Source organism: Balaenoptera borealis (assembly GCF_965194805.1).
Source record: "Balaenoptera borealis genome assembly, chromosome: 1".
In the NCBI taxonomy this organism is placed as follows: Eukaryota; Metazoa; Chordata; class Mammalia; order Artiodactyla; family Balaenopteridae; genus Balaenoptera; species Balaenoptera borealis.
In genome coordinates this window covers 110,707,201-110,732,958 of record NC_138860.1, presented here as the reverse complement: position 1 = coordinate 110,732,958, position 25,758 = coordinate 110,707,201, and the positions used below count along the sequence as shown (strand labels likewise).

At 42.4% G+C, this 25,758-nt stretch overlaps 1 protein-coding gene across 15 annotated transcripts in view; it reads left to right on the top strand.

Moving 5' to 3' along the window:
* Nucleotides 1–25,758, top strand: part of LOC309626008 (TLC domain-containing protein 4-like) — a 93,630-nt gene that overhangs the window by 25,082 nt on the left and 42,790 nt on the right. For 7 of the 15 annotated variants that reach the window (XM_082386220.1, XM_082386214.1, XM_082386218.1 and 4 more), the window contains 4 exons: nucleotides 2,763–2,819; nucleotides 3,229–3,306; nucleotides 3,729–3,762; nucleotides 24,808–24,973. In XM_082386220.1, coding sequence (XP_082242346.1) covers nucleotides 24,819–24,973 — 155 coding nt within the window. In that variant the 5' untranslated portion in view covers nucleotides 2,763–2,819; nucleotides 3,229–3,306; nucleotides 3,729–3,762; nucleotides 24,808–24,818. Of the gene's footprint in view, nucleotides 1–2,762; nucleotides 2,820–3,228; nucleotides 3,307–3,728; nucleotides 3,763–4,408; nucleotides 4,717–5,082; nucleotides 5,166–12,836; nucleotides 12,958–24,807; nucleotides 24,974–25,758 lie in introns of those variants that run through there. The other 8 variants (XM_082386211.1, XM_082386210.1, XM_082386209.1 and 5 more) reach the window with 6 other exon arrangements.

The window sequence follows — 25,758 nt, the reverse complement described above, 5'->3', positions numbered from 1 at the left end:
CTAAGTGCTTGGAGGAGACTTAGCATTTGGAGGTGCAGTGTATGGTGGAAGGCAGGGTTGAGGAATAAACCTGAAGAAGGGGGATTGACCAAAGTTGTTTACAAAGCTCTTGGACCACTGGTTCTCTTCCCCACCTCATACAGCCAGCCTGCACTCATGCACTCCACCCTGACTGTACCACTACCAACACAATCTTTCTGTGAAGTATGAAATTTCTTTTCTGGAGAAAGGAGTTTATTTTTTGATGGAGAGTTCCCATAACAAAAGAGCTAATGAGAGAATAGGAAAGAAAAATATGTTTGAAATAGAAACTTTAGAAAGTTGGAAGATAAAGTTAAGTAATTCTCCTGGTCCAGAATTTCTCAATCTTGGCGTGACTGACATTTGGGGCTGGAAATTCTTTGTCGTGGGAGGCTGTCCTGTGCATTGTAACACGCTTAGCAGCCTCCCTGGCCTTTACTCACTAGATGCCAGTGCATGCCCCTTTTTCCTGTGGTGACCACCAAAAATATCACTAGACATTGCCAAATGGCTGGGGTGGGGAGAATCAACTCTCCCTCCCCCCAATTTAGAACCTCTGTCTTAGACAGTAGAAAAGAAAGATGCAGAGATGATCAATCAGATAAAAGGACAATAAATCTAGAGAATAATATTGAAGTCCCAACATCCTAGTAACAAGAGCTCACAAAGAGAGAACAGAGAAAATGGGAGGGAGGAAATTAGCAATGAAATAATAAAAGAAAATAATTGCAGATAAGATCAAAAGAACCCCTGAGTATCCAGCACAATCAATGAAAAAAGAACCATTCTAAGGTACATCATTGTGAACGTTTAGACTACTAGAGATAATGGGAAGATTCTAGAAGGAAAAATAGGTCAGATACAGAGGAATGGGAACTAGAAAGGTATTAGACATTGCAGTGGCAACGCTGGAAGTAAAAGACAGTGGAACAATGCTTTTAAAATGCTGAGGGAAAATGATCTTCAATTTATCCAAATTATCAATCAAGGATGAGAATAGAATAAAGACATTTTCAGACAGTCAAGCCCTCTAAAAATTTATCTTCTATGCACCCCTTCTGAGTAAGCTACTGGGGTCTGTGCTTTAACAAAGTAAGAGAATAAACGAAAAATCATGTGTTTAGGCATTAGAAGATATTATTGATGGGCATTTGATAGTTACGTTGAAGCATCTGGATAAAATTCAGGTTAGGTACATTTTTTTAAAAGTGAAAAAACAAAGAAATTTTTAACTCCAGAAAGAACAGGAGATTTTCAAGAAAAGCGTTATCATGGTAGCTTACTTGGTTCAGCAACACCCTATATTTGTATTGTCAAGATGATATAAACCCTAATTGCTGACTTGAACAAGAGTTGGGATGTGGCTATGTCAGAAGGAAGGGTGAGGGCAAAGTGGGTGGTAGTGTGTATAAAAGAGCTAAATCCTCAAATACCATGACAAGAAGTCAATAAATAATGTCTAAACCTGAAAATCAAGAAACATTGGTATAAGTTTATCATTTAGGAAATGAAGAACACCTAGCAGGGTTGTGGGGAACTGGGGTGAAGCTAGGTGGGGGAGAAGTTGGTCAGGGGACTGATGGGACTCATGGGTATTTTTTGTTAAAAGCCTTTAAGAACCACTTGAATTTTCACTTAACTGTATTACTTTCATTAAAAATAAAAATGCAGACAAAAGTAAGACATATATATTATGGGAAGAAAGTCTCATAAAATAAGAGAACCAAAAGAACACAAATGACATAGAATCTCACCCACCCAGAGATAACCACTCTTAATATCCTGAAATAGTTTCTCCTTGAAAAATTCTGAAAAACAAATGAAAGTACTTTTAATTATTAAAAAAACCTTACAAAAAAAATTCTTAATACACTAAAACTACCAATTAAGGGAAAAGTTGTGCCCGGGGCTATTCATTTCTGACTAAATCAACTTTTCTATCAAAATGTTTGGTGCCATTTTGGTTATAGCTTCACTAACAGAGCAGAATGGAGAACTGAGGCAGTTTCCCCAAAATACTTTTGCTTTAATTATCTTGTAATTTCAGGAAGGAACAGCTTTTGGTCTCAGTTTTCCAAATAATTGGCTCTAATTAGAAGTTTAGGAATTTTTGGAAACAGACATTTATCAGGAAAATTTGCCTCAAAAGAATTTTAGTAATTTATTTCTCTTTTTAAGTATGGAAAATTTCATTTCTCTGAACTGTTTCTTTGAACTATTTCAATGAACAAAAATATAAAAAGTACAATCCAGCTTTGAGACATATTCAAAATGCAGAAAAACTGAGGTAGTAAATACAGAATTTGTGGGAACTGTCCTTGGAAAAACAGTATTGGTAAAACAAAGTTAAGAATAGTAATTAAAGATGTAAATGTGAAAATGAAATGGGTATTTTTGAAGAAATTAAGCTGCATTAAAAATTTGAGGAAAAATGTGCAGTTGATGTATTCTTCTACCTCCTAAGGTCATTGAGTTTTAATTAGTTTAAAAGCTTCAAAATTCAACTAATATTTACTGAATTCCTTTCATATATCAGGTCTTGTCCTTGATGTGTTCACTTACACACTCTCTATAATCCTATAACAATCCTGCAGATTTGAGGATGCATTTGTAGAGGCCTAACATGAAGGAGTATGGTGGGATAAGAGTATGCTGGATTCCTGTGGGTTTACTTGGTCTTGGCTACTGCTGTGGGTGTTAGAGAATATGCATATAAAAGATAACCGTGGTGTGTTTATCAGGAAAGAACAGAGCAACTATCAGCCACTGCAGACAAGCACAGGACAGAGTCTGTGGAGGTAATCTTTTTTTAAAAAATAAATTTATTAATTTTATTTTATTATTATTATTTTTTTATTTTTGGCTGCACTGGGTCTTTGTTGCTGTGGGCGGGCTTTCTCTAGTTGCGGCGAGGGGGGACTACTCTTCCTTGTGGTGCACGGGCTTCTCATTGTGGTGGCTTCTCTTGTTTTGGAGCTCGGGTTCTAGGCACGTGGGTTCCAGTAGTTGCAGCACGCGGGCTCAGTAGTTGTGGCGCACGGGCTTAGTTGCTCCCCGTGGCATGTGGGATCTTCCCTGACCAGGGATCGAACCCGTGTCCCCTGCATTGGCAGGTGGATTCCTAACCACCTCGCCACCAGGGAAGCCCCTGGAAGAGGTAGTCTTGATGCAGATTCCTGAGATAATGTGTGTAATCTGTACTTGCAGGGCTGATCCCACTGATGTGCACCTACAACCATCCTGTCCGTGGATAGTTATGAAATACCTGTGTGAGTGCATAGACAGGTATGGGGCAAACCAAAGTTGTCAAGGACTATGCACACTGTGAAGCGACTGTGATGGGACAGGTTGTTGTCAAAGGGCATTGGTACCCTGGTATGTCCTGAGAGTCTTGGGGAGAAAAAGGGGAACGTGCACTTGGGGGCCTGCAAGATCTTCCTCCCTGCTTGACTACAGGGCAGGTTTCTGTCACTGTAGCTTGGAATGGGTTTTGTCTTTTCTAAGTCAGTCTGAAGTCCATTTGCCAAGACACTTCAGAGATGTCTGTGAATTATTATCCCCATTATAGAGATGAAGAAATTGAACCTCAGTGAGGTTCTTTCTAAAAAAAGTATTTGTGATTTTTTTTTTTTTGCAAATTATAACAGCCTAAATGTATTTCTTCATTATTTTGTTTTATTCAAAACAATTCTATCTTTTTGATCCAGGAGACCTGGAAGTTTTTGAGGCCGTATTTAACAGGTGAGAAGAGCTACTATTTAACGGCAAACTTTATGCACTGGGCAACTTGGAATTCTCAGCCAGCACCCAAAAAATTCCAAATCCTACTTCCCCACCCTGACAGCAGAGGGGCTCCGCGTGTAGGTGGTGTTTTTCAGGGATTCCGGAGGAGGCGGCTCCAAAAGAACTTGCCTCTTCCACACACGCCCCCTACCCAGTTTGGAACGCATCTGCAGCCCCAAACCAAAAACTGCGAGGGACTTTGGCTGAGAGACGTGGCAGGAAAAATCAGCAATTGCCCTTTCACCTCCTTTCTGATAATTAAACCATGCGCTTCATTAACCAGAATTTAGGCATCTAAGGAAAAATGTAAACTCATAATCTGAAAAGAATTTTGGTTACGTGGCTAGCCCAGGTACTGACCGCTGCGGAAGTGGACTCAGACCATTGTCCCACTTGCTAGTTTTGTTACTTGCTTTGGAAAGCCGAGGAACCTTACGCTCTGTCCCTGGCGAGGTGTGCTCTTCCAGGATCCCACAGCAACCCGCCTCGGGTGTTCCCGGTTTTGAGCCCTTTCCGGGACCCAAGTTCCAGCACCCAAAGGTCTGCCCTACTGCCGGCCTCGGGGCCCCGGGCCCCGCCCACTTTGGCCTGGGGTCGGAGCCTCCTGGAGCCGGAGCGGGAGCCTGAGCCCGAGCGCCGCGGCCCCTTTAAGGAGCCGCTCTGCGGTAACCCGAGCCCGCAGTCCAGGCGGGCGCGGCGGCCGCGGCGGTAGCAGTAGCCTCCGCGGCTGTTCCTCCCTGCGGCTCGGAGCCTGCGGCTCCCCTGACTCCCAAAGAGCATCTCGCGGGGCGGTTCTGGCCGGCGCCAGCCCTCGGGCCGGGCCGGATGACCAGGCGACTGTAACCACTCGCCGCCCTCTCCCGGCCCGGCGCACCGCTGCCCGCGCGCGAGTCGCCCCGGGACCCGGCACAGGTGACGCCGTTTGGAGAGGGCTCGGGAGGAGGGCGGGCTCGCTTTGCCCCGTGGCTCTCCCGCGCCGCCGAGCGCAGCCCGCTGGCAGGGGCGCCGCGGCTTCCCGCCCCCGGCCTAGCGCGGCCGAGGGCTCCGGCGCCCGTAGGCTGGGTGGGCGTCCCCGGCGCGGGAGGCGGCCCGGGGCTCCGGGGAGGGCTCCAGCAGGTGTGTGCTGCCGGCTCAGCATCCTCCTAGCCCGGCGGGCTCCGGCGCAGCTCTGGGCGCAGATGGTGTTCCGAGGCCCGCGGCCCCCGCGCTGCCCGGACGCCCAGCGTTCCACTCGCGTTTCCCGGGCTGCGTGATTCGGGCTGCTGGGGCTGCCTCCCAGGTCTCAGCTCAAAGGGATGGGTGCTTTGGGCATCCAGGAAAAGCTTTCTTGTTAGAGGCCGGTACAGGATCAGGTGCATCAGGTGGGTAAGTCTCCCCCTCTCCCACCTCCCCACTACTAAATAAAACAAGAAGCTTTTATTTACGCTTGCAGTTCTCAAGTGGGTCCCATTTTTAGCTACCGAGTGCTGAAGAGTCTAGTGGGAGAGGGACTGGGCACAGAGTCAGAGGGAGAAATTGGTTTCTGTTTCCATCTCTACCACTGTATACCCGAGCAAGTTTATGGAACTAAGTACCTCGGTTTACCCAGCCATGACATGGGATCCGTAATGCTAGCGTTTTCCTATCGCCCTCCGTGAAAGCGCATTGAGTTGTCTAAGTTCATTAAAGGTTCACTGTTGCTGGCCAGTATTTTCTTAGTTGTACACATCTGAGTGTGAATGTGGTGCACATTTTTGTATGAAATTATAAAATAATTGTTAAAGAGTGATCTTTGATAATGTTTAAATGAATCTGATTCCAATTTGGGGTCAAGTTGGAAGAGTCTGTGTGGATGTTAGGAGTTGATGTGTGAAGTAGGAAAAAAACCTGTCACTTTAGTAAAATCTTTACCCATTCATAAACAGAGTTGAGAAAAATGGATCTTAGATTGTGTATTTTAAGTGAGATACTGCTGTGTGAGCACAGGGTATAGTTTGGAATGCAGTTTCATCTTTGTGTAGCCAGTTAAGGTAATACGGTAGAATTAATGCCAGTCCCCTTTTAAGTGTGCTATGTGTGAAGCAGAGAATTTTTCCCTTGTTTATCTTGTCCTTAAATTGTATGGGTGAAACTGAATTAGAAAAGTGGGCTCCGGCAACACTAGAAAATTTGAAAGATTGGCTTGAGGAACCATGGATTTTAGTTTATTTGCCATCCTCCTTCCTGTGCCATTAGGTGATCCTGAGGATAATATATTTTGAGGATGCCTTTTTTCCCCTACCCCTGCAGCTCCCTTTTGTCACATTACCTCCCTCCAGAGTTTGAATCCTTACTGTGTGACCTTGCGTGAGTTTTACCTATCTAGGGTGGATGCCTCACACCCAGCTGCTCAGTCAGTCATGATTTTTTACACTATTAGCTTTCTGTTCCTGTTCCTTTCACTCTAATCCTTCTTTACCTTGTTGGAAAGAAGAATGGCTTTTTGCAACGCAAGCTGTATACTTCGAGGTGCCTAGGAATGGCAGTGGTCAAGGGACTGAAACTTTATAGTAAATTCCAAAGAAGGAAGCCTTCTACATAGACCCTAGAGTATGGATGCAAGAGTTGGCCTGTCTTTTCCTTCATTTTCTGAAATCTCCGTCGGGAGAGATTCGTTTGATTAGCAAGGTAAACAGAGGCCTCCGGAGCAGGGAGCCATCAGAAATTTAACTCAGTGCTAGATTGGTTAAGACCTTTCCCAGCTAGGAGTGGGGAAGGAGGAAGAGGCGACTTGGGTGGGGCTGGAGGGCCTGTCCTCCCAATAACCAGGTGACCAGAGAGGTGGTAAAGGAGCCCTGGATTCCTGACTGGGAAATGGGAAAAGGGCCAGGTCCCAGAGAGGGAGTGGTGGGGCTGTGAGGAGAATTCTGGAATGTGCCCTAGATGTGACTTGCCCTTTTTCCCTTTCCCTTTGAGAGTGTTTCTCGCCCTTCCAGAGCCTAGCACAGCTTTCCTGCAGTTCTCAGACCTGTTCACTCTCTCCCTTGGTGCTCTAACCGATGCCCCACGTTTATGTTCCTCCCTCAAAGCTGGCCTTCCGTGTAAGAGAGGAAACTGAGCAGTTTGCTTCATAAGAGACCTTCAGACCTCATTGTCTCCCCTACTCCCTTTCTTGTCGAACAAATGTCCCACATCCTGCAGATTAAGGACTCATCTAGCTTTGTTACCTCTTGGAAGATTAAAAAGTGGGATACTCAGTTTGACTGAGAAAAGTAAACTGAAAGGTCTACAGGAAGATACAGAAAACGAGTTTTTCTCTAGAGGAAGATAATGCATGAATTGTCTGGGTGAGAATTGTGGGCGATTGGACACGGGAGGGCAGGACCGGGGGCGGAGCCGTGCTGGACAGCTTTCGCCCTTGTCCTTGAGAGACGAAAGGATGCCCCCATGCTCCTACAATCACCTCGTTGTGCCTTCTCTCCTTCCATTTGCCTTGTGAGAGGAAGAAGATAGCAACATGGAGGTGGAGTAGCCATCTGTTCTCAAGGATGGCAGACAGACTTTAGGGATGAGCTACATTCACCTGACGTTGGTATCAGGCACTGGATGTATTACATCAGGGAACGCATTACATCAGGAAAGTGAAGTTAATTTTGTAAGAAAATCTAAGGTATTTCAAGAGTGACTTTGGTGATGTTTTTTCTCTTGGAGATGAAAGGTAGCGTACAAAGAAATGGAGTCCTGCTGCTCTGGGTTTGTTATTCATAGTGAGACAGTTGGAGGTGCTGTGAGCAGATCCTGAAAAGAGGGCTAAGGATAGCAAAGGGATGTGTGTGGGAAAAAAAAAAAAAGGGATGTGTGTGTTTGCTCAGAACATTGGTCTGTTCAAGGAGAAGGCAGTCCTGTGGCTACATGAGAAGGAGCTTGTGAGTCACTCTAAAAGGCCAAGGTTTGTGCAAACAGCCGATGAAGAAGACAGCTGGCAGTCTATTCAGAGCTTGAGCCGGCATGGGGAAAGGAGTCGCTGCGCAGCGGGCCCAGTAGCGAGGGGGAAGTCTGGCTAGATGGACACAGACTTGTTTCAGGCATTTCTGGATTGCAACACAGTACAATTTTCACATTGACTCAGGGCACAGGTAAGTATATGTGTATCTGAAACAGGTTTCATGAAACAATATGTACCTTTACTGTGTACTGTTTCTATTTTCATTTCCATTTCTACTCTATTTCTGTTTCTATTCTGTGTTCTGAAAAACTCATCAGCTATTCATGGGTCACAGTCCACTATTTGGAAACCATGTGTCTGATGGATGGAAAAACAGGTTGCCGTGGAGCAGGCTGGGTCTTGGGGTTGGAGACGCTGGAGGAAGTGGGGGGCGCTTAGAGTGGTTGGGAGATCTCTGGACCCCTGTCGGTGGGGACAGGGGGGAGTGTGGGAGCTCATCTGGTGTCTGGAGGGTGAAGGACTCACGTTAGTGAAAGGCAGCTGGACGGGCAGGTGCAAAAATAGAACTTCCTACCAGTTCTGTCCACTGCAAAGCAAAACAGTTGGTTCTGAGGGAAAAGGAGGCGTGGAAGGAGTAAACTTGAATTTGAAAGTAGTATCTTTAGAGCAGTAGATTTTTCTCTGTAGGTTAAATAAGAAGACAAATGGATCCAGAACAAATTGGCTGATGGATTTAGGCCACTTGGATCAGCTGGGTAGGGAGCAAAGGGCGTCACAGTGCAGAGTGGCTGGGTATAGGCAGCACACATCTCCCCTTCCAGCTTTGAGAAGTTCTTGCAGAAGAAGCGGATGGATGTGTTGTTTCAAAACCCCATTTGCTGATCAAACTCCTTAGGAAGTTGGCTGCTTGCCTCACAGTGAATTGGAAAAGTATTCTCATTACAGTTTATAAAAGGGTTTATCAAGACTTCCTTCGACATCTATTTCAAGATCTACAGTCAAACTGGAGTCAGCATTCATAGTCTTTGGGATTGCCAAAAAGGCTTCTTGGAGAAATAGGTGAGACAGCATCCAGCATCCTTGAGCTAATTCCACTAGCTGTGCCCTGGATGTTAATCAAGGGCAGAGTCTATCTGTAGGCCTTTGATTTCCTTTTTATAATAATTAACCTCTGACTCCAATACCTAACACCCTCACCAGTGAACAAATACAACAAAGCCGGGAGGAAAACGTACACAGTTATCAGAGGTCACCCGGGTTGCTTGGTTACTGCTTGCTTTTATCACCCGCATTCTGACCTAGTTGGATCCTTCCTTTGACCCATCCCTGCCTTGTCTGATTTTCTTAGTTGACATATTTTCAGTGTCTGACTTCGCCGCTCCTCCGCTATCTGCTATTTATCTGATGCTTTCAATCCTGGTTTCTCTGACATCATCTCTGAGCTCCAGACGTATAGTCTCCACCTGACTGTTCCCACGGAGCCCAGGCTTGGAGCCCACGTTGGATCCTGGCCTGGGCTGTGTTGGTGTCCACTGTGCCATGGCCGCCTTAGAAAAAACTGGTACATTGGTTGGTAGATTTATACATCGGTTTTGATTTAACTTTAAAATTTTGGGGACATGGAGAAACTATCTTGGTCAAGTTAAGTTTTCTTCAAATAGGCTTAAAAAAACCTTTAAAAAGTATATTTTGAAGGCACAGAAAACTTCTCTTTGTTTGGCACATATTTATTTAGTGGAAGAGGAGGAAGGAGGAATTTTCATTTGATAAAAAATTTAGAACAAATGAAAAACCCCCCTTTACAAAGTGTTTCATTTTAGGGACATAATTCCCCAAACTAGTCTTTCTCAATCAACATGTTTTGCTCTAATACATGTAAAAATATTGAGCCAATTATGAATTTAAATGCTTTATCATTTGTTATATCCTGTTTAAAGGACTTATAAATTCTATAGCTATGTTCCGATGGAGAAAGATTCTTTGCCTTTTCATATTTTAACAACCTGTATGAGTGTTACTGAACACATCAATTTCCTACATGCTTTGTGCAGAAATCCAGGGCAAGATAAAGTCTATAGGGAGGAAGGCCAACTTGCGGGAAGGGGAGGCCTGGCTGCTTGGAGCAAAGGCAGCATGTTTGGAGTATCCCAGTTGAGTCTCTCGGAACAAACCCTTAAGACATTAGGCATTTTGAGGATTTGAGAATGCATTATAGCCTCAAGTCTCTAAATGTTTCCTTCAGTGTTTTTTATTTTTAAATTACAAAAGTGACACTTGCACATTATAAGAAACATTACAGACAATCAGTGTTAAAGAGAATGAAAGTTCACTTCTTCCCCTTCCCCCACCTCCCCTGGCTTCACCCCCAGCCTCAACCAGTTAGCAGTTTGCGGGGGGGGGGGGGGGTATAGCTCTTCAGACCTTCTTTCTGTACAAATGCCAGAACGTGCCAAGCTGTGTACTTATGACAAATTTATCGTTTCGCAGCCTACTTTTTTTCCTACTTGGTAGTATGTGATGGACATTTCTTCTGTATCCTCTTGTTCATTTTGATGTCTGTGTAACTTGGGATAGTGTGTCTGTACCAATATATTTAAACATTTCCCTAGCACTGCACCTTAAGGTTGCTTCTGATAACTAATGCTATAGTAAACACTCTTGTACGTGCATCCTTTCACACTCATGTGAACTTGTTTTGAGGATAAAAGATAAAATCATTAGTATACTGTGTATTTCATAGTTCAGGTAACATAGTGCTATCAAAATGTACATATTCTGCCATTCAGTTCCCCTAAATATTTTTTTAGCAGTAAAAGCACAGCACTAGACACTATAGGGGTTTTAAAGTGGGGCAATGCACAGCCCTTGCTTACAAGAGCTCTCTCTAGAGTAGGGGGATTAGGCATACACACTGACTATAGTATCTTTACTTTTATTTATACCCCACCTTGTTCCAAAAAAGATTAGGGAAGGCTTGCAAAGATGCATACAGTATGACAAGGTAAAATAAACTTAGGATAAAAAAGAAAAATAAGTCAAAGGAAAATAAGATGGGGTATGAGGACGAGTGTACTTTGAAGTACTGTTCTCTTCTTCCTGGAAGTTCTGGCTGTCAGCTTTCCAGCAGCCAAAGAAAAGAGGCAAACAATCCAGAACAAGCTTCAAGGTGTCCAGAAGAGAAACCAAATTGGAGGAGCCCATCTAGTCCTGATTCTAGGAGGTGAAACAAATTTCTCCTTTGGATTTGCATCAAGAAAATGCTGCATTTGCAGTGGCCAGCCTTCTCAACCACATTCCTGGTATTGTAGTACAGTAAAACCTAGTGACCTTGCTTTATGATGCATTTCATATCATGTTCCTCAGTTCTGGCCAGAGGTGTCACGCCTTGGCACGGAGCAGTGAAGGGTCATTAGGATGAGGTGTAACTTCATGGGTTTAATCCAGAAATAGCTTTAAGAGGATGCATGACCAGTGAAAACAGCAATGTGATATTGTTCCTGGATAATTTTTTTCTACAAGGTAGTAGAGAATATATAATTTTAGTGGAATTTCTGTGAGTAGAACCCATTGGCCCAAGAATACTAGGCTTGCAACTTAAAAAGCAAGAAGTGAAGATGCTTTTTGATGGCATTAATGTATTTGAACCATAACAAAGATGGAACAAAAGGTTTTCCTTTAAAATAAAAAAGAGCACAACTCTGCACTTGATCCATGTAGGAAGGATGGTAATCTTCACGTTGATAGCTCCACAAGTTAGAAAGGTCAGAGCCATCATTCCAAGAAGCCTTGAGAGTATCACCAGGCTTAAAATTGTTAATAGGTTATAGAATGAGTATTTCTGGGATTAGGGGGTCTACAGGCTGGGGCAGCTTGACCCTGTTTTGTAAAGCTGGGGAAAGTTCAACTTTCCTGAGCCACCTGGATCTGAGCTTCTATAACCTCATTCACTTAAGTCTGGCCTCAGGAACATTGCCCCAGAACAGTTCTTTCTTACCAAGTCTATGGGCCAAGCTTAGGTATTTGACAGGACTTAACCCTGTATTTAAACATGACGTTGGTAATAAATGTTAAACTTGAGGTCACCTGAAGCCACATCAGATTTGTGCATCATCACCTCTCTGGCCTGTGAAATGGTTCAAAGAAACATGTCACTGCATTTAGATTTTTTGGCTACCTGATAGTGTCAAACCAGATACAGAGTCAGATAAGTACCATGTTTATTGGTATTTTATTGGTTTATTGGTATAGCAGTCTTTATAGCAGTTATTGTTTATTGGTTTCTTGGTATAGCAGTCTTATGGGAGGAGGTCAGAAGAGAAACCACTCTCAAAGTACCCCGGGTAGGGTTTTAAGTTGCTCTTAGGTAACAGGATAAAAGTCCACTTAGAGAATTTAGTAACTCCTTGGCTGTCTTCTCATTTAAGCCACCAAATTTCCCATTTGGATCATAGGTGTAGACAAGCTTCAGGGCCCCTAGGCCAAAGGTTAAAAGGAGGCGGAAATGATCATATTGCTTAAGATACAGAATACCCTATCCCTGTGTGACTTGGTGCCGTCGGAGAGATAGGTGTAACATTTCCGTGTTAGGAAAGGATGGTAATAATAAACGATATCCTTTATTGAGTGGTGTTTGGATCTATCGCTGAACGACAAACCACCCCAACATCTAGTGGCTTAAAACAATTTCTCATGATTCTGTGGGTGGCTGGGCAGTTACTCTGCTGGTTATAGACTCACTCGCTCATGTGTCTGCATTCAGTTGGAGGGTCAGCGGGGCTGGAAGGTCCAGGATGGCTTGCCACCATGGCTGGCAGTTGGTATTGAATGTTGCCTGTCAGCTGGGCTGCCTCAGTTCTCCATGTGACCTCTCATCCTACAGTAGGCTAGACAGGTTTCCTTACACGGCAGTTTCAGGGCAATGCTCCTAGAGGGTGAAAGGCAGTTGCTGCAAGGTCTTTTGCTATGGATGGTAGGATGGCAGTGTCACAGTGCAAAGGAATGTATGGTCATTAAATGATCTACCACAAGTGGCTGGATGTGCCAGGCACTGTGCTAGGTGTATTTAACTTGTCTCATTTAAGCCACATAACCGTCTTGCACCATTGGCGTTCTTATCTCCATTTTGTAGAACTTGCAGGTCAAGAGGTCATATTCTTCTTGCCCAAGACCACTCCATGAATGCTGGGACTAGGACTGGATTCTAGCTTGCTCTCTCTGGCCAAATGGAATTTGGCTTAAGAACTCAACAGGTGGGAGAAATTTGCTCAATTGTTCTTCAGCCCCTCTAACCCATTTAATACAGTCTCCTGTTTCCTGTGGGGAGCAAGCAAAAGAGAGAAATAGGGGGCAGGCAGGCAGAGCCCTGCCTCAGTCACTTCCTTGCATCCTGAGGACTTTCTCAGGGGTAATCAGATCGACAAGTTGGAGGTGAGAAGACCTCCCTGTCTCCTTAGGTTCTGACTTCCTAGGTTGCTTGGCAGGTGTTCCAGTGATTCCTTTAAAAAAAAAAAAAAAAAAAGAACAAAACGTAGTTGCACTATTATAAATTGTGTTATTTTAATTTTATAATTAAAAAAAAACATAGTTGCAAAACTCTTGCTCTGTCCAGCTTTTCCTTGATTTCATAGTGTTGGCAGAAAGCCAAGAGATGTCCCCAGCCGAGAGGCTCCTTCTGTGATCCCTCCAGGAAAGGAAGAGCAGAAATATGGAAATAAGTACATCAGAAGCTGGTAGAGGGTGAATGCAGAACCTCTTGCCTCTTCCCGAGTCCCCCAGGTGATGTGGGGTCGCCCGGTCCCTACTTCAGCTTCAGAGCCCCTCACTCACACGGACCCCGTCTAAGGCTCAGGGAGTGTGTTGTATTTGAAATGTTGAGTTCCTTAAAGATGGGCTCTCAAATTATATAAACTTCCAGCACCTTACTTTTTATTTGTGTCAGATACTGTACTAGTGTGACCTTCTAATTGCCATTGTCTTCTGGCTTAAGGCATTCTGGTTTATCCCAAATCCAGTGGCTGTGGTTGGAGCTCATAGGTTTAAAAAACAAAGACTTCTTTATGAAAGTTTTGAGTGGAGTAAGATGCTAAGAAGCAACATTTACCAAGTAAATAAAATGTGCCGTCTGCGCTTTGAGCCTTAAGACCCTAGAAAATGAACTTTTTTTTTTTTTTTTTGCCTGCCTTGAGTCTTCGTTGCTGCGCGTGGGCTTTCTCTAGTTGCGGAGAGCGGGGGCTACTCTTCGTTGCGGTGCGCGGGTTTCTCATTGCGGTGGCTTCTCTTGTTGCGGAGCACGGGCTCCAGGACTTCAGTACTTGTGGCACGCAGGCTCAGTAGTTGTGGCTCGCGGGCTCTAGAACGCAGGCTCAGTAGTTGTGGTGCACGGGCTTAGTTGCTCCGTGGCATGTGGGACCTTTCCAGACCAGGGCTTGAACCCGTGTCCCGTGCGTTGGCAGGTGGATTCTTAACCACTGCTCCACCAGGGAAGTCCGAAAATGAACTCTTGAATTTCCTAAGGGGGGAATTCTTCAGCGGGTTGGGAGCTGGGAAAGAAGGGCTTTTTTCATTACAGCCCCACTTCTTGTTAGGCATTATAAAAACAAATTCCAAGCCAGGAGTCAGTGTAAAATGAAATAAAAAATTTTAAATAAGAACAACAAAAAAGTTGCCATGACAGATTAACTATATTAGATTTCATTTGATTTATTTTTAAGTTAATAGCTAGAACATGTAAAAAGTATCAGTAAACATAAGCTAGGAGAATAAGAATAAAAGTTTTGTTAAGATTCTAATTAAAAATACCTATAATAGGAGGGAGAATTGATCAAGTGTCGTAGGCAATTAAGGCAAAACATTATTTCTTGAAAGAGCAGGAATTCTCAGGGAGGGTTTAAGGAGATGGGATAACCCCTCACCCTTGTTTTGTCAGAACCTCTTGGTGGGGACTCTGGGCTATGTGAAAAACATATGTCAAGAAACCTTATCCCCCCACCCCCTGCCCAGAAAACAAACTATAGAAAGGAGACTACAGAATCTTCTTGACTGGTAGGAATAAGCAGAACATATACTGAGAAAATATTGTGTGATGCGGGAGGGGTTGGGGGAAGCTTTGGGATATGAACATTTTAAAACCACTGAATTAGAGAGATCAGAGATTCCTAGAAGGCATTTAGCATAGGATGTAAAGGGACAGGATTATGAGAGACAGAAGGGAAATCTTGTATAAGGAGATAGGTAGCAATATGAACTAACTGTCAAAACACTTCTCTGAGTTGTGGTACAAGATGGGGCCACCCCAGAGCCCCTGAGTGAGGGTGTTTCTTGCTGGGGGTGGATGACTCTTACAGCCCGTTTGGGGAACAGAGTTCACGCCTTCCTGTCCTAACACACTGTGATTGTAATTACTACGTAGAATTGTGGGGAGAATAAAGGCCAGTTAGAAATGACTATTTAACCTTAAATGTTTCATTCTTTGTTTTCATCAAACAATCGATAATCCAAAAAAATTGTTTCAAGGGAGTATCCATCGCCAAGGTCTGTAACAGGCAGAATCAAACAGTTTAACTTGAATTCTGTTATATGCTCTTGGAAGAGAAAGGGTTGAAAGTATGGGAAAAATATAAAGGACACCCTTATTCAGAGTTTAGGATCTTAACTGACAGGGAAGAACCATGGAGAAATCTTTTCTGTAGTAATGAGCAATTCCTTGTTGAATCTTAAGTAATATCATATCACCGAGAGAGGGAGTGTAACTTAATTATCTTAATGTAGGGTTCCTTAGCCTTTCCTGGTTTAGACTTCATTTCTTTCCATTTGCTTCAGTTTAAAAAGCAGCACCATGAATATTGGAGGATTTATAGAAATTAGGTTGACATTTATGCGGCTGGCTTCCTTTAGACTTCCACTCTAATGCTAATGGTTCTTGAACTTGATGCTCAGAAAAGAAAAAGAGGTGGAATTCTCCTAGCTTTTTTTCATATAGCTCTCAACGCAGAATTAACAACAACAATGAAAAATAAAAACGGTGACTGCAGTTAGCTGAAAACTTTGTACACATTTGATTAGATGCTTAAATTTTTACATGAATGAAAAGTCCAAAGTGGGTAGTATGATGAGTTATTCTTTACTAAGGGGTTTTAACGTCTCCGGTTAATTATTGACATTTCGTGAGCATTGAGAAAGATGATTGCAATGTACCACCCGTATGAAAATGCAAATAAAACCAGAATGAGTGGGGAGCAGGTATTTTTCTGGTAGGGTTTTTGTTTGTTTGGTCTAGTAAATATCTCATTTTCTGTAGTCATGTGTTCATTTACAAATGATTTACAGTTTGCTAATAGAGACTTTTTAAAAACTTTTACGTGTTAGGGCTACTGACATGGTAGATAAGTTCAATAAATAAGTACTTCTGTAATTGATGAGTATGAAAATACAGTGCAAATTACAGTTAAATATACACATGAAGCCTTTGAACATATAGCACACGTTGTAAGGAGTTTGGCATAGACAATCCAAATATCCTACTGCTGTGGTCTGAATGTTTGTGACCCCCCCACCAAAATTCATGTGTTGAAATCCTAACCCTCGAAGTGGTGGTACTGGTAGGTGGGGCCTTTGTGGGTGATTAGATCATGAGGGTGGTGTCCCCATGAATGGGATCAGTGCTCTTGTAAAAGAGATGCCACAGAGCTTCCTTGCCCTTTTGGCCATGTGAAGTCTGTGACCTGGAAAAGGGCCCTCACCCAACCATGCTGGTACCCTGATCTCGAACTTCCAGCCTCCAGAACGGTGGGCAACAAATTTATGATGTTTATAAGCCACTCAGTCTGTGGTATTGTGTTACAGCAGCACAAACGGACTAAGGCACACACTCAATATTATTTCATTTATAACATTGGTACTCTCAGCTTTTGGATATTTGGAGGTGAGAATCCTTTTGCAGTGAATATGTGTTCATACTATACTACTAGGGTTGTCAATTTAGAAAATTTTTCTTTCCAGTGTTCTGATTATACTGGTAAAATGAGGGACCTGTGACTGATCAGGTACTAGCAGAATGGAAAGCACATGTAAGAATACGAATGTCTGTTGTTCTCATTATTATATTTCCTAGACATTTACTGAGCACATGCTGTGTGGCAGGCACCGTGTTAGGTATGGGGACACCATGGTGGGGGGGAAATGTTTGTGTTTCCCACCCTCATGGGGCTCACATTCCACTGGGGGAAGGAGATGTTCATTTAAATTGCAGCTGTAAAGGAGAGGGACATGATGCCATGTGAGCAGACGGGGGTGGGGGGGTGGATTTCTCCCAGAGGGCTTCCCTGAGGAAGTGATGATTGACCTGAGAGCTGAGGGGGCATGAGCGTTACAGTGGGGGATGGAGGGGCGGGGTGGGAGTCGGGGGATAGCTTAAACCATAGCATGGATAGCAGAGGCCTTGTAGAGGGAGGCAACATGGCATCTTTAAGGGACAGAAAGAAGGCCACATTAGCTGGCGTGCAGCAAGCGAGGGCAAATGCCACTTGAGGCTGGGGAGAGCAGGGCCCTCATCAGAGGACTGGGCAACCAGTGAAGGTTTAAGTTGGGGGTAGGTGAGGAGGTGACATGACCAGAGACAGCTTTTAGAGCTGATTCCCTTGGAGTCCTCCCGTCTGTTCTCCACACTAAGGAGACCAGCTTGGAGACAGTTCAGAAAAGTGGTGGTAGCAGCTTGAGAAAGATGGATGTTTTTGAAAGCTATTTGAGAAGGGGCAGGATATGGTGGCTTAGTAGGAGGGTGCAGAAAGCAAGTTATCAGGGATGGCTCCTAGGTTTCTGGCTGTCAAATGGGGGATGTACAGTGGTACCATTCACAGAAATGAAGAACCTACAAGAGGACCAAGTTTAGAGATTAGGCCATGAGCTTGGTTTGAAATGCGTTTGAAACGCTGTGGGGTGCTGACAGCTAGGCAGTTGGCCATACATGTCAGGAGCTCAGAGAGGAGACCTGAGATGGAGATTAAAACTTGAGATTTTTCTGCATATAAGTGGTAACCGAAGCCACAGGTATAGGTGAAATCATACAGGAAACAAGTAGAAGAGAGTCTGGGACTGAGGCTTAGGGAATTCTGTTACTCAGTGTCTGGGCAGAAGAAGAAGTGGGGTGTCATGGAAACACAGGGAAGAAAGTGTTTCAAGGAGAAAGTGGTCAGTGGCGTCTAATGTTGCTGAGATGTCAGGTGACACGAAGGCCACACATAGAAGTCATTGCTGACCTTAGCAATAGCTATTTCAGGGGAGCGACGAGGGTGGGGACAGGAATGGAGTGGGCTGAAGAGTGAGAGACCTGAGAAATAATGACAATATAGAAAAACTGTTCTAGAACTTTGTCCTTAAAGGCGGGGGGAGGGAGAGAGGGCAAGAGGCTATACTGGAAAAGAGATATAAAATTGAAGAAGAGGTGGTGGGTCTGTTGATTCTTGTTTTTACTGGGAACTTGAGCCTGTTTAAAAGCCAATAGAAAGGTCTAGCTGAGGAGAGAATAAAGGATAATGGGGAAGAAAAGTTTCCCAAGAAGGCCAGAGAGGATGGCTCCAAAGTGCACAGGTTAGGTTGTCTTGAGATGGGAGGACAGGTGGGTAGTTTAAATGGTTGATAGTATGATATTGAGACTTTTCATATGTTGGCTTCTATTTTTTGTGAAGTAGGATGGGGGTTATCTGTTGAGAGTGGGGGTGGATGGTTGGAGGTTTGAAAAGAGTAGGGGCAACTTGGAAATTTAATTGTGGAACGTGAAAGGATTGGTTGGCGAGGGCAATGTGTTAGGAGTGCAGGGCAGAGTTGAGAGCTGTTTGATCCCTCTGTAATTTCACACTCACCAGTATATGACTGGTATAAACTTTGGTATATGACTTTTTCCAACAGTGCTCCGACTGTGCTTGCCTTGTCACTGAGTAAATTGTTGGGCATATCCTCGGTTGGAGTTTCACCGGCTCTTGGCAGTGTAATGGGGATGTGGGGTGTTAGAAAGACTGTTATTGAAACGATGTGCTCTAGGATCTAAGCTGATTAAAGAGGGAAGTAAAAAGAGAAAAGGGCTACTGAATTGAGGAAAAGCTGAGAGGCCAATGTAACTTGAGAATGTTGTAATACTGAGCACACTTGAAGGAAAGGTCAACAAGGAGAATTCTAGAAATGTTATTTTGGAGGCAGAAAAATGATGGGTAAGGGACAGTAAAGGTCCATGAACGGTTGAGGTGGCATGGAAGGGGTACCATTCCAGATGAATATTAAGGGACTGAGTTGTTAAGGAAACCTGGGCCTTCTACATATATAGGAAGTCATTCAGGATGATGGCAGGGCTTGAGGACCGTAAGTGAACCAGGACCAAAGTCTTTGAATGGGAGGAAATGTTCAGGAGGTTGGAATATGATATCATTGAGAAGAGGGAGAAGGTGGTATAACTGAATAGCAGGACCAAAACACCCTGAGTGTTTATAGGAGGTGAGGGAAGGGAGGAGTAAGCCCTGAAGGGAACCACGAGGAGCAAAGAGGCTGTAGGGCCACTCCTGATGCTGAAGGATGAGGGCCTAGGCAGCCACTAGTTGAGAGGTTGCAGAAGAAGAGGGGTGTCTTCAGAGCAGGCCGAGGGGACGCCAAGCATAGAGCACTGTTTTCTGGGTGTGGAGCCCAGTCCCAGGGGACCAGTGGAAGCATTTGGGAGGTAGGGGAGTGGGGTGATGGGCTGGGTCAGGTGGCTGGGAAGGAACGTTGGAGCATGACAGGGATAGTCCAATGATGGAGGCTAGATCTCTGCAGTGGGGCTGCCTACATTTTGACTGTTGACTAATGTAAAGGGGATGAGTTAGAGGCATAGGGCCTTGTGGCCAGAGAATGGTCTTGTTTCCCTGGGCTGGAGTGATGACAGGCCCAGAAATTGCATGTCTTGCATGCTGCTGGAGGTGGTCGACGGTGGAAGCAGAAACAGAAGTCCTGAGTGTGCACCACACGCCAAGTACTGTTCTAAGTGCCCAGCGTTCTGTGGTTTATTCCCCATGTCAGATTAGTACTGTTGTTATCTCCATTTTCCAGATGAAGAAACCAAGGTGCAGGTAAGGCAAGGCAAGTTACTTGCCCCAGGTCACACAGCGAACAAGTGGTGGAACTGAGGTTCAAATTCAAGACTGTAACAGAGCCTGTGTACTTCCCAACATGTCATACGTACTTAGTACTTAATATTTTCTTACACGCGTAATTTTGATTTTGTAAAACATAAGTGAGAGACTGTTGAAAAGCTAATGTAGTATTTAATACAAAATTATCTTTTTAGATGCCACAATTAAGTTCAGTCCTAGAATCCCAGAATCTTACTTTGCAAGTGCTCTAAAGGTTAGACTAGCGCCCAACCCCTTTGCAGACCAACCCTCCTTGTGGTCATTTTACCACTTCCATGACAGATGCTTGGACACTTCTAAATTGTTAGAAGAGTCTTCCTTAAATTAAGCTGAGCTCTTCCCTTTCTGTAATTTTTGCCCATTTGGGCCATTTAGAGTGGTGCAGAGTAAGTTCCCTCTTTCACTTTTCCACATGACAGTTCTTCAGATGTCCGAAGAATGCCCTTCAGTCCTCTCTAAGTAATCTTGTTCCCAAGCTGACATTACTCAGCCCTTCAACTCTTCATGATATGATATGGTTTCTAAAAATCACCATCTTAGTTACACTGCTGTAAAGGTACTCTGACATGTGATTAATTCAGAGTAAAATGGGACTGATACGTGTCTTGATCTATACTCTCTGATTGTAAGTGGTTCTGAGGTTTGTTTTTTGTTATTAGTATCTTCATTACATTATTATTTCTTGTTGGTTTGTGTAAATTAAAATGCTAATATTACGTGTGTGTGTGTGTGCGCACGTGTGTGTTATATAGCTATTATGCTAAGTCCTATACTTGGGTATTACCTTTTAAAAATTTATTCAGGTTTTTATCTTTCTGATTGGGATTCATTATTTCAGCTTCTGAAGATCATTTTGAAACCTGATTCTGTTAACTGATTATATTAGCTATCTTTCCCAGCTCTGTGTTATATGCAGATTGAGTAAACATATAAATATTTGTAAAAATATTACTGAAAGAGACCAAAAAGCGAGAACCTTATGAGATATCGCAGGAGATATTTCTCAAGTCTCTTTCAGATCATTGATCTAAATGCTGGTTCTAGTTTTTCAGCTAACTCCAGATTTACCTAATTTTGTTATCCAGCCACATTTCTTTGTGTTATTAATAAGGATCTCATGAGAAACTTTCAGAACTTTCCTGGAATCAAGTTGTTCTTCATTTGGTATTCTTCAATCTACAAGGATTTGGCAGTCAGTTAATTACGTGAGTAGGAAATAGGAAGGAGACCAGGATGACTGAGCTGTGCTAGATTAAAGGTGAAGAGGTGTTTGCGGGTGAGAGTGTCAGCCTCTGAGATATGGAACCCTGGGGGGAGGACTGGTTTGAGGTTAAGTTCAGCTTGGGTCATGTAGAGCGTGTGGGCCTCCAGGATGCCCTTATGGAGCCATCCAGAGGGTAGCTGACCGTCCAGGACTGGTACATTGGGAGATGGTGGGGTTTGGTTGCACACAATGTAAACCATGTTGAATGTGTGGGGCATACACCCCAGCAGAGCCTACAATGTGCAGAGAAAAATTCTGGATTGGGGCGAGGGGAGGTAGTAAACATTGCCATCATCAGGAGTTTATGCTCGATGGCCTCCATTTTTTGGTGAAATGGGAAGAAACCTCATCTATTGTAAGACAGGGAGAACTGGAGATTTGAGAGCAATGAATATTTGGAGTCAATGTGGGAAAAAGGAAAGGGATGGGAAAAGGACTGCTAAGCATGTGTAGGGCATTCTTCCTAGCTCCCCCTTCCTTGCTGCCCTTAAAGACAGCCACGTAAGACCTTTTCCCCCTGTATTTAAGGATTTTTACTGCTAATCGGTACACCAGTGGTTCTTCCCTGGAAGTTGTATCAGAACGTGAAGGTTGTGTATGTGTATTGATGATTGGAGGTGACGTTGGTGGTTCCAACACACTCCCTAAGGAACCCCTTGTGCTACAAGAGATAATGAACATGGGGAAATGAGAGTAAAGGTTGTATTCCCAGGTTGGTAGTTCTAGAGTCACCTGGTGGAACTGAATCTTTAGGGGTTTCAGCCTTAAAGCATCTTGTTGGGATTTTAATAGATGAGAAGGTGTTCTCTTGGTTTAGCTGGAGTACCTTCGGATATCTCCTCACTGTTTATATGTCTTCTCTGCTGGGTATTTATTCCCAGGAAAGCAGGGAGTGCCCCCCTTAGCACCATGAATTTACCACTTGATGTGGGGGCGATCAGTTTCTTGCTTCATGTCTCCCATTTTGTATTCTGAGTCCCAGCACAGTGCCTGGTATGTGGCAGACTCATGACAGGTATTGGGTGAACTGTTGGCTAAAGTAAAGACTGCATCAGCCTGGCCGGGCTGTTTCCAGTGGTCCTGCTTCTGGGAGTCCTCCTGGAGAAGGGCCCTCACAAGCTGGTGGTTGAGAGGCATCCTTCAAACCTTTTCATGGTTTTCTCTACCAAGAAACCAACTTGAGTTAAAGTTTATGGAAACCATCTTGTGGGGAAAAGTACAAACATCCTTTGTATTCAGGAAGCCTCTGGAAGAGTTTCTTTGGTGTCCATAATTCCTGTGAATCAGGATGGGCTAATTAAATTTCATGTCTAGACACTCCCCTTGTAAATTGGCACAGAAATATTTCCCACTTCTGTTCTGGCTGCTGTGTTCTAGGATAGTATCCAAGCCTTCTGCCAGCTACTAGCCATATGTAGAGGTGTATGAACCAAGTCTAATACTTTTCTACTTTTACTGTGTATTCCTCTACTTAATAATCACTAAACTCTAAAAGGCCCTTAATCTGTGTCAGTAATGAGCACTATTTGGTTTTATCCATTTTCACCATTTTCTTGCCTGATTCAGTGAATGAACAGGGGCAGTTGCTTCCTACCGGAAGCTTTGGTTTTCTGGGAAATTTTTTTTTTAATTCCTTAGATTAGTCCCTGACTTGGCATGACTGATGAAGCAAGCAGCTGTTTAATAAGAAGCAAAGCTGAGAGTAGAGCAATTTAATTAGCTTCTGTCTGTTGAGCCTTTAATGGAAGCCATAACTTGACTATGTGGAGCTTTTTAGTTTTAAATGGAACATTTTTGCAAAGGGAGATTCTCAACATGTACCCCCCAAACTCTAGTTAACTGAAAGTCCGTTGAAAATATGATACCCAGTATAACAAAGACTTAATAAAAACTAAATTTTTTTAGGAATGAGGAATTTAATAGTGAATTGTTTGATTTTTTTAATGTATTGCTTAAATTAACAATTCATAAAATGGATAATGTTGCATGATACCTACTATGTTTTATAACATAACATTTAGCAAACATTCATGAAATAAATACTCATTGTATACACTGAATTTTAACTGAGGTAAATAAGCTGCTCTTGCCTAGCCACCCTCCATAACCTCCAGGGAACACACAGAACCCTTCAGGACAAATCATCCTCACATTTAAGATTAGATTCTCCACTCACTACTGGTTACTGGTTTCATTGTCTTTGTTTGTCTGCCCACCTGGCATGCAGATCCTTATTTGCTTAATCTTAGAAAAACATTTTCCTTTTTACATCTCACTTAGCAAATTACAATGATGTTTAATTTATGTATAAAACTTACTTTTATGTATTATTTTGTTAATATTAAACCTAGGTTAAAAGACCAAGATAGGTTAAAGTTAAATTTTGTAATGCCCAATAAACACATGTTGAATTAAAAACAATTAAATGAGCAGTAAAGTTAATGGAATCTCACAGAGAAGAATTGTGATATCAATATTTTTACTGTGCACACACACCAGAAAAAAAGAATGAGGAAAGAATTCATTACAGACACATGAATTCTGTCAGAAGAGGCCCTGTGGGAGACTGATTCTTATTATGATATCCTGGTTGGAAGGGAATGAAGTGGGGTTATTGCTAGTGCAGTCAATGATGTGGTTTTTCTCTAGTGAATTGGCTTCAGTAGGTGACTTTATTTCTTCACATTAGACAGCTGGAAATATGTATTGATTCATTTCCTTTTCATTTGAGGGTCAGCTCTATCAAAGATGGAGACGTAGAAATGCTGTATTTGCTGGATATGAGCAAATGCTTTAGTGTCTTTTTTTTTTTTTTTTTTTTTTTTTGGTCTGAATGTTCCTAAGATTTTTAGGAGCCAGATAAAGTTTAGCTCAATGAGATAGAAAACATACTTTGAATGTGTATATATGCATACTACCATTCTTTGCGCTAACCCTATCCTTAAAACTTGGAACTCTTTTATAAAAATGTTTTCTTTTAGAGATAAAAAGCCATGGAGGATTTTTGGTTCAAGGATATGTGTGATTGCAAAACATTTTTTTAAAAGTTAAATACTAATTTAAGCAGTAACAGTGGTATGATTATTTTCCAAGATGGTATTATTCTTCTAAACTTTAAATGTTTGTCACACTGTACAATTATTTTTTTCTTATATGATTGGTTTTTGTTTTGCTATAGCAGATAATGTTAGTTCTATTCTTATTTTGGCTTAATTGTTTCTTAGAAATTATCTAACCAACTTTTTTATTTTATACATGAGAAAATTGAGGCATAGAGAAATCAGGTGATTTGTCCTTAGTTTAATTAAAAATATTACTAAAAGAATACCTTCAGTTATAGTACTTGAAATTCCCTCTTAATGGTAAACTCTAGACTTAGGTAATTTTGAGTATCATGATGTTAAATTTGTCTCCTGACATTGATAATATTGAAATCTTTTTTTTTTTTTGAAATCTTTACGATAATAGATCTTCCCCTCTTTTATTTTAAGTACAAATATGAGATACATGACAAATAGCTGGTAAAGGCTTAAAATTCATATAGTTTCCTTGTATTCTTACATTTGTGCTAAATTAAAATAAATCACTAAAAATACAACCACATACTCTTTTAAAATTAAAAGTTAATTTAGGTGTATTATGAGCAATTTAAAGGATTTTATAGCCAACATTTCTCTTAACAGGTTGAAGAAATATGGATACCAACACCATATTGGTCATCAGCGCTGGTTTTACCAGCTTTTTCACCTTTCAGCTTCTTTTCCACTTTGTAAGTTATTGGTTTTCAGCAAAAGTTTCTCCAGGTTTTAATAATCTCAACTTCGAAAAGAAGATTGAATGGAACTCAAGGTAAAGCATACGAAAATGTAAATGACTGATTAAAAAAAACCTAGTCTTACGAAATAAAATTACGCATTTAATATATTTCCAAAAAGTCTTTTTCATTTAGGATCTAACAAAATCTTGGGTCAATTTTTTTTATTTGACATTAGGAATAAAAGGAAAGACAAGTAGATAGATCTCATACAAGAATAAATTTTCAATTCTTATTCTGAAAGATGTTAGGGAAAATTTATTTAACTGTCTAGGGAAGTGTTAAGTAGACTCTGGCAGATTGTGGTGGAAGGCACTGTTTTGCATTCTCCTCTGAAATATTTATGATAACAAACACACGTTCTTTGGAAATGGTAACAGAAGTAACATTAGTTGGGGCTGTGAGTAGCCTATATATAGTATCGGGCTGGCTTAGCCCAACCTAGGACAGTTAAACACTACACACCAAAGAACCTGGTGCACGGTTAGCACATCTGTCTCTCTTTTAATGAACTTTTCATTTTAATTCATAGCCCTCCAGAAACTGTTCTTTTGTTATGTAATTCTAAAGTAAAAATTGCTTTTTAGGTCTTTTAAACAAAAAAGTAAATGGAAAACGAATAAGGCATCTAAGGATATAGAAACCTGCCAGAGTTTTAATTAGTTGGTTTGCGAATTTTTTGTGTATGTGCAACTCATTAATCTCTCACAAGGTTTCAAACACAGACGGACGGACTCTGGTGACTGCTTCACTTGCTTTAGAGCATTTCAGATGCCCAAACACCTCTGTGCATTTGCAAACCTCAGTGAATTAGAGCAGC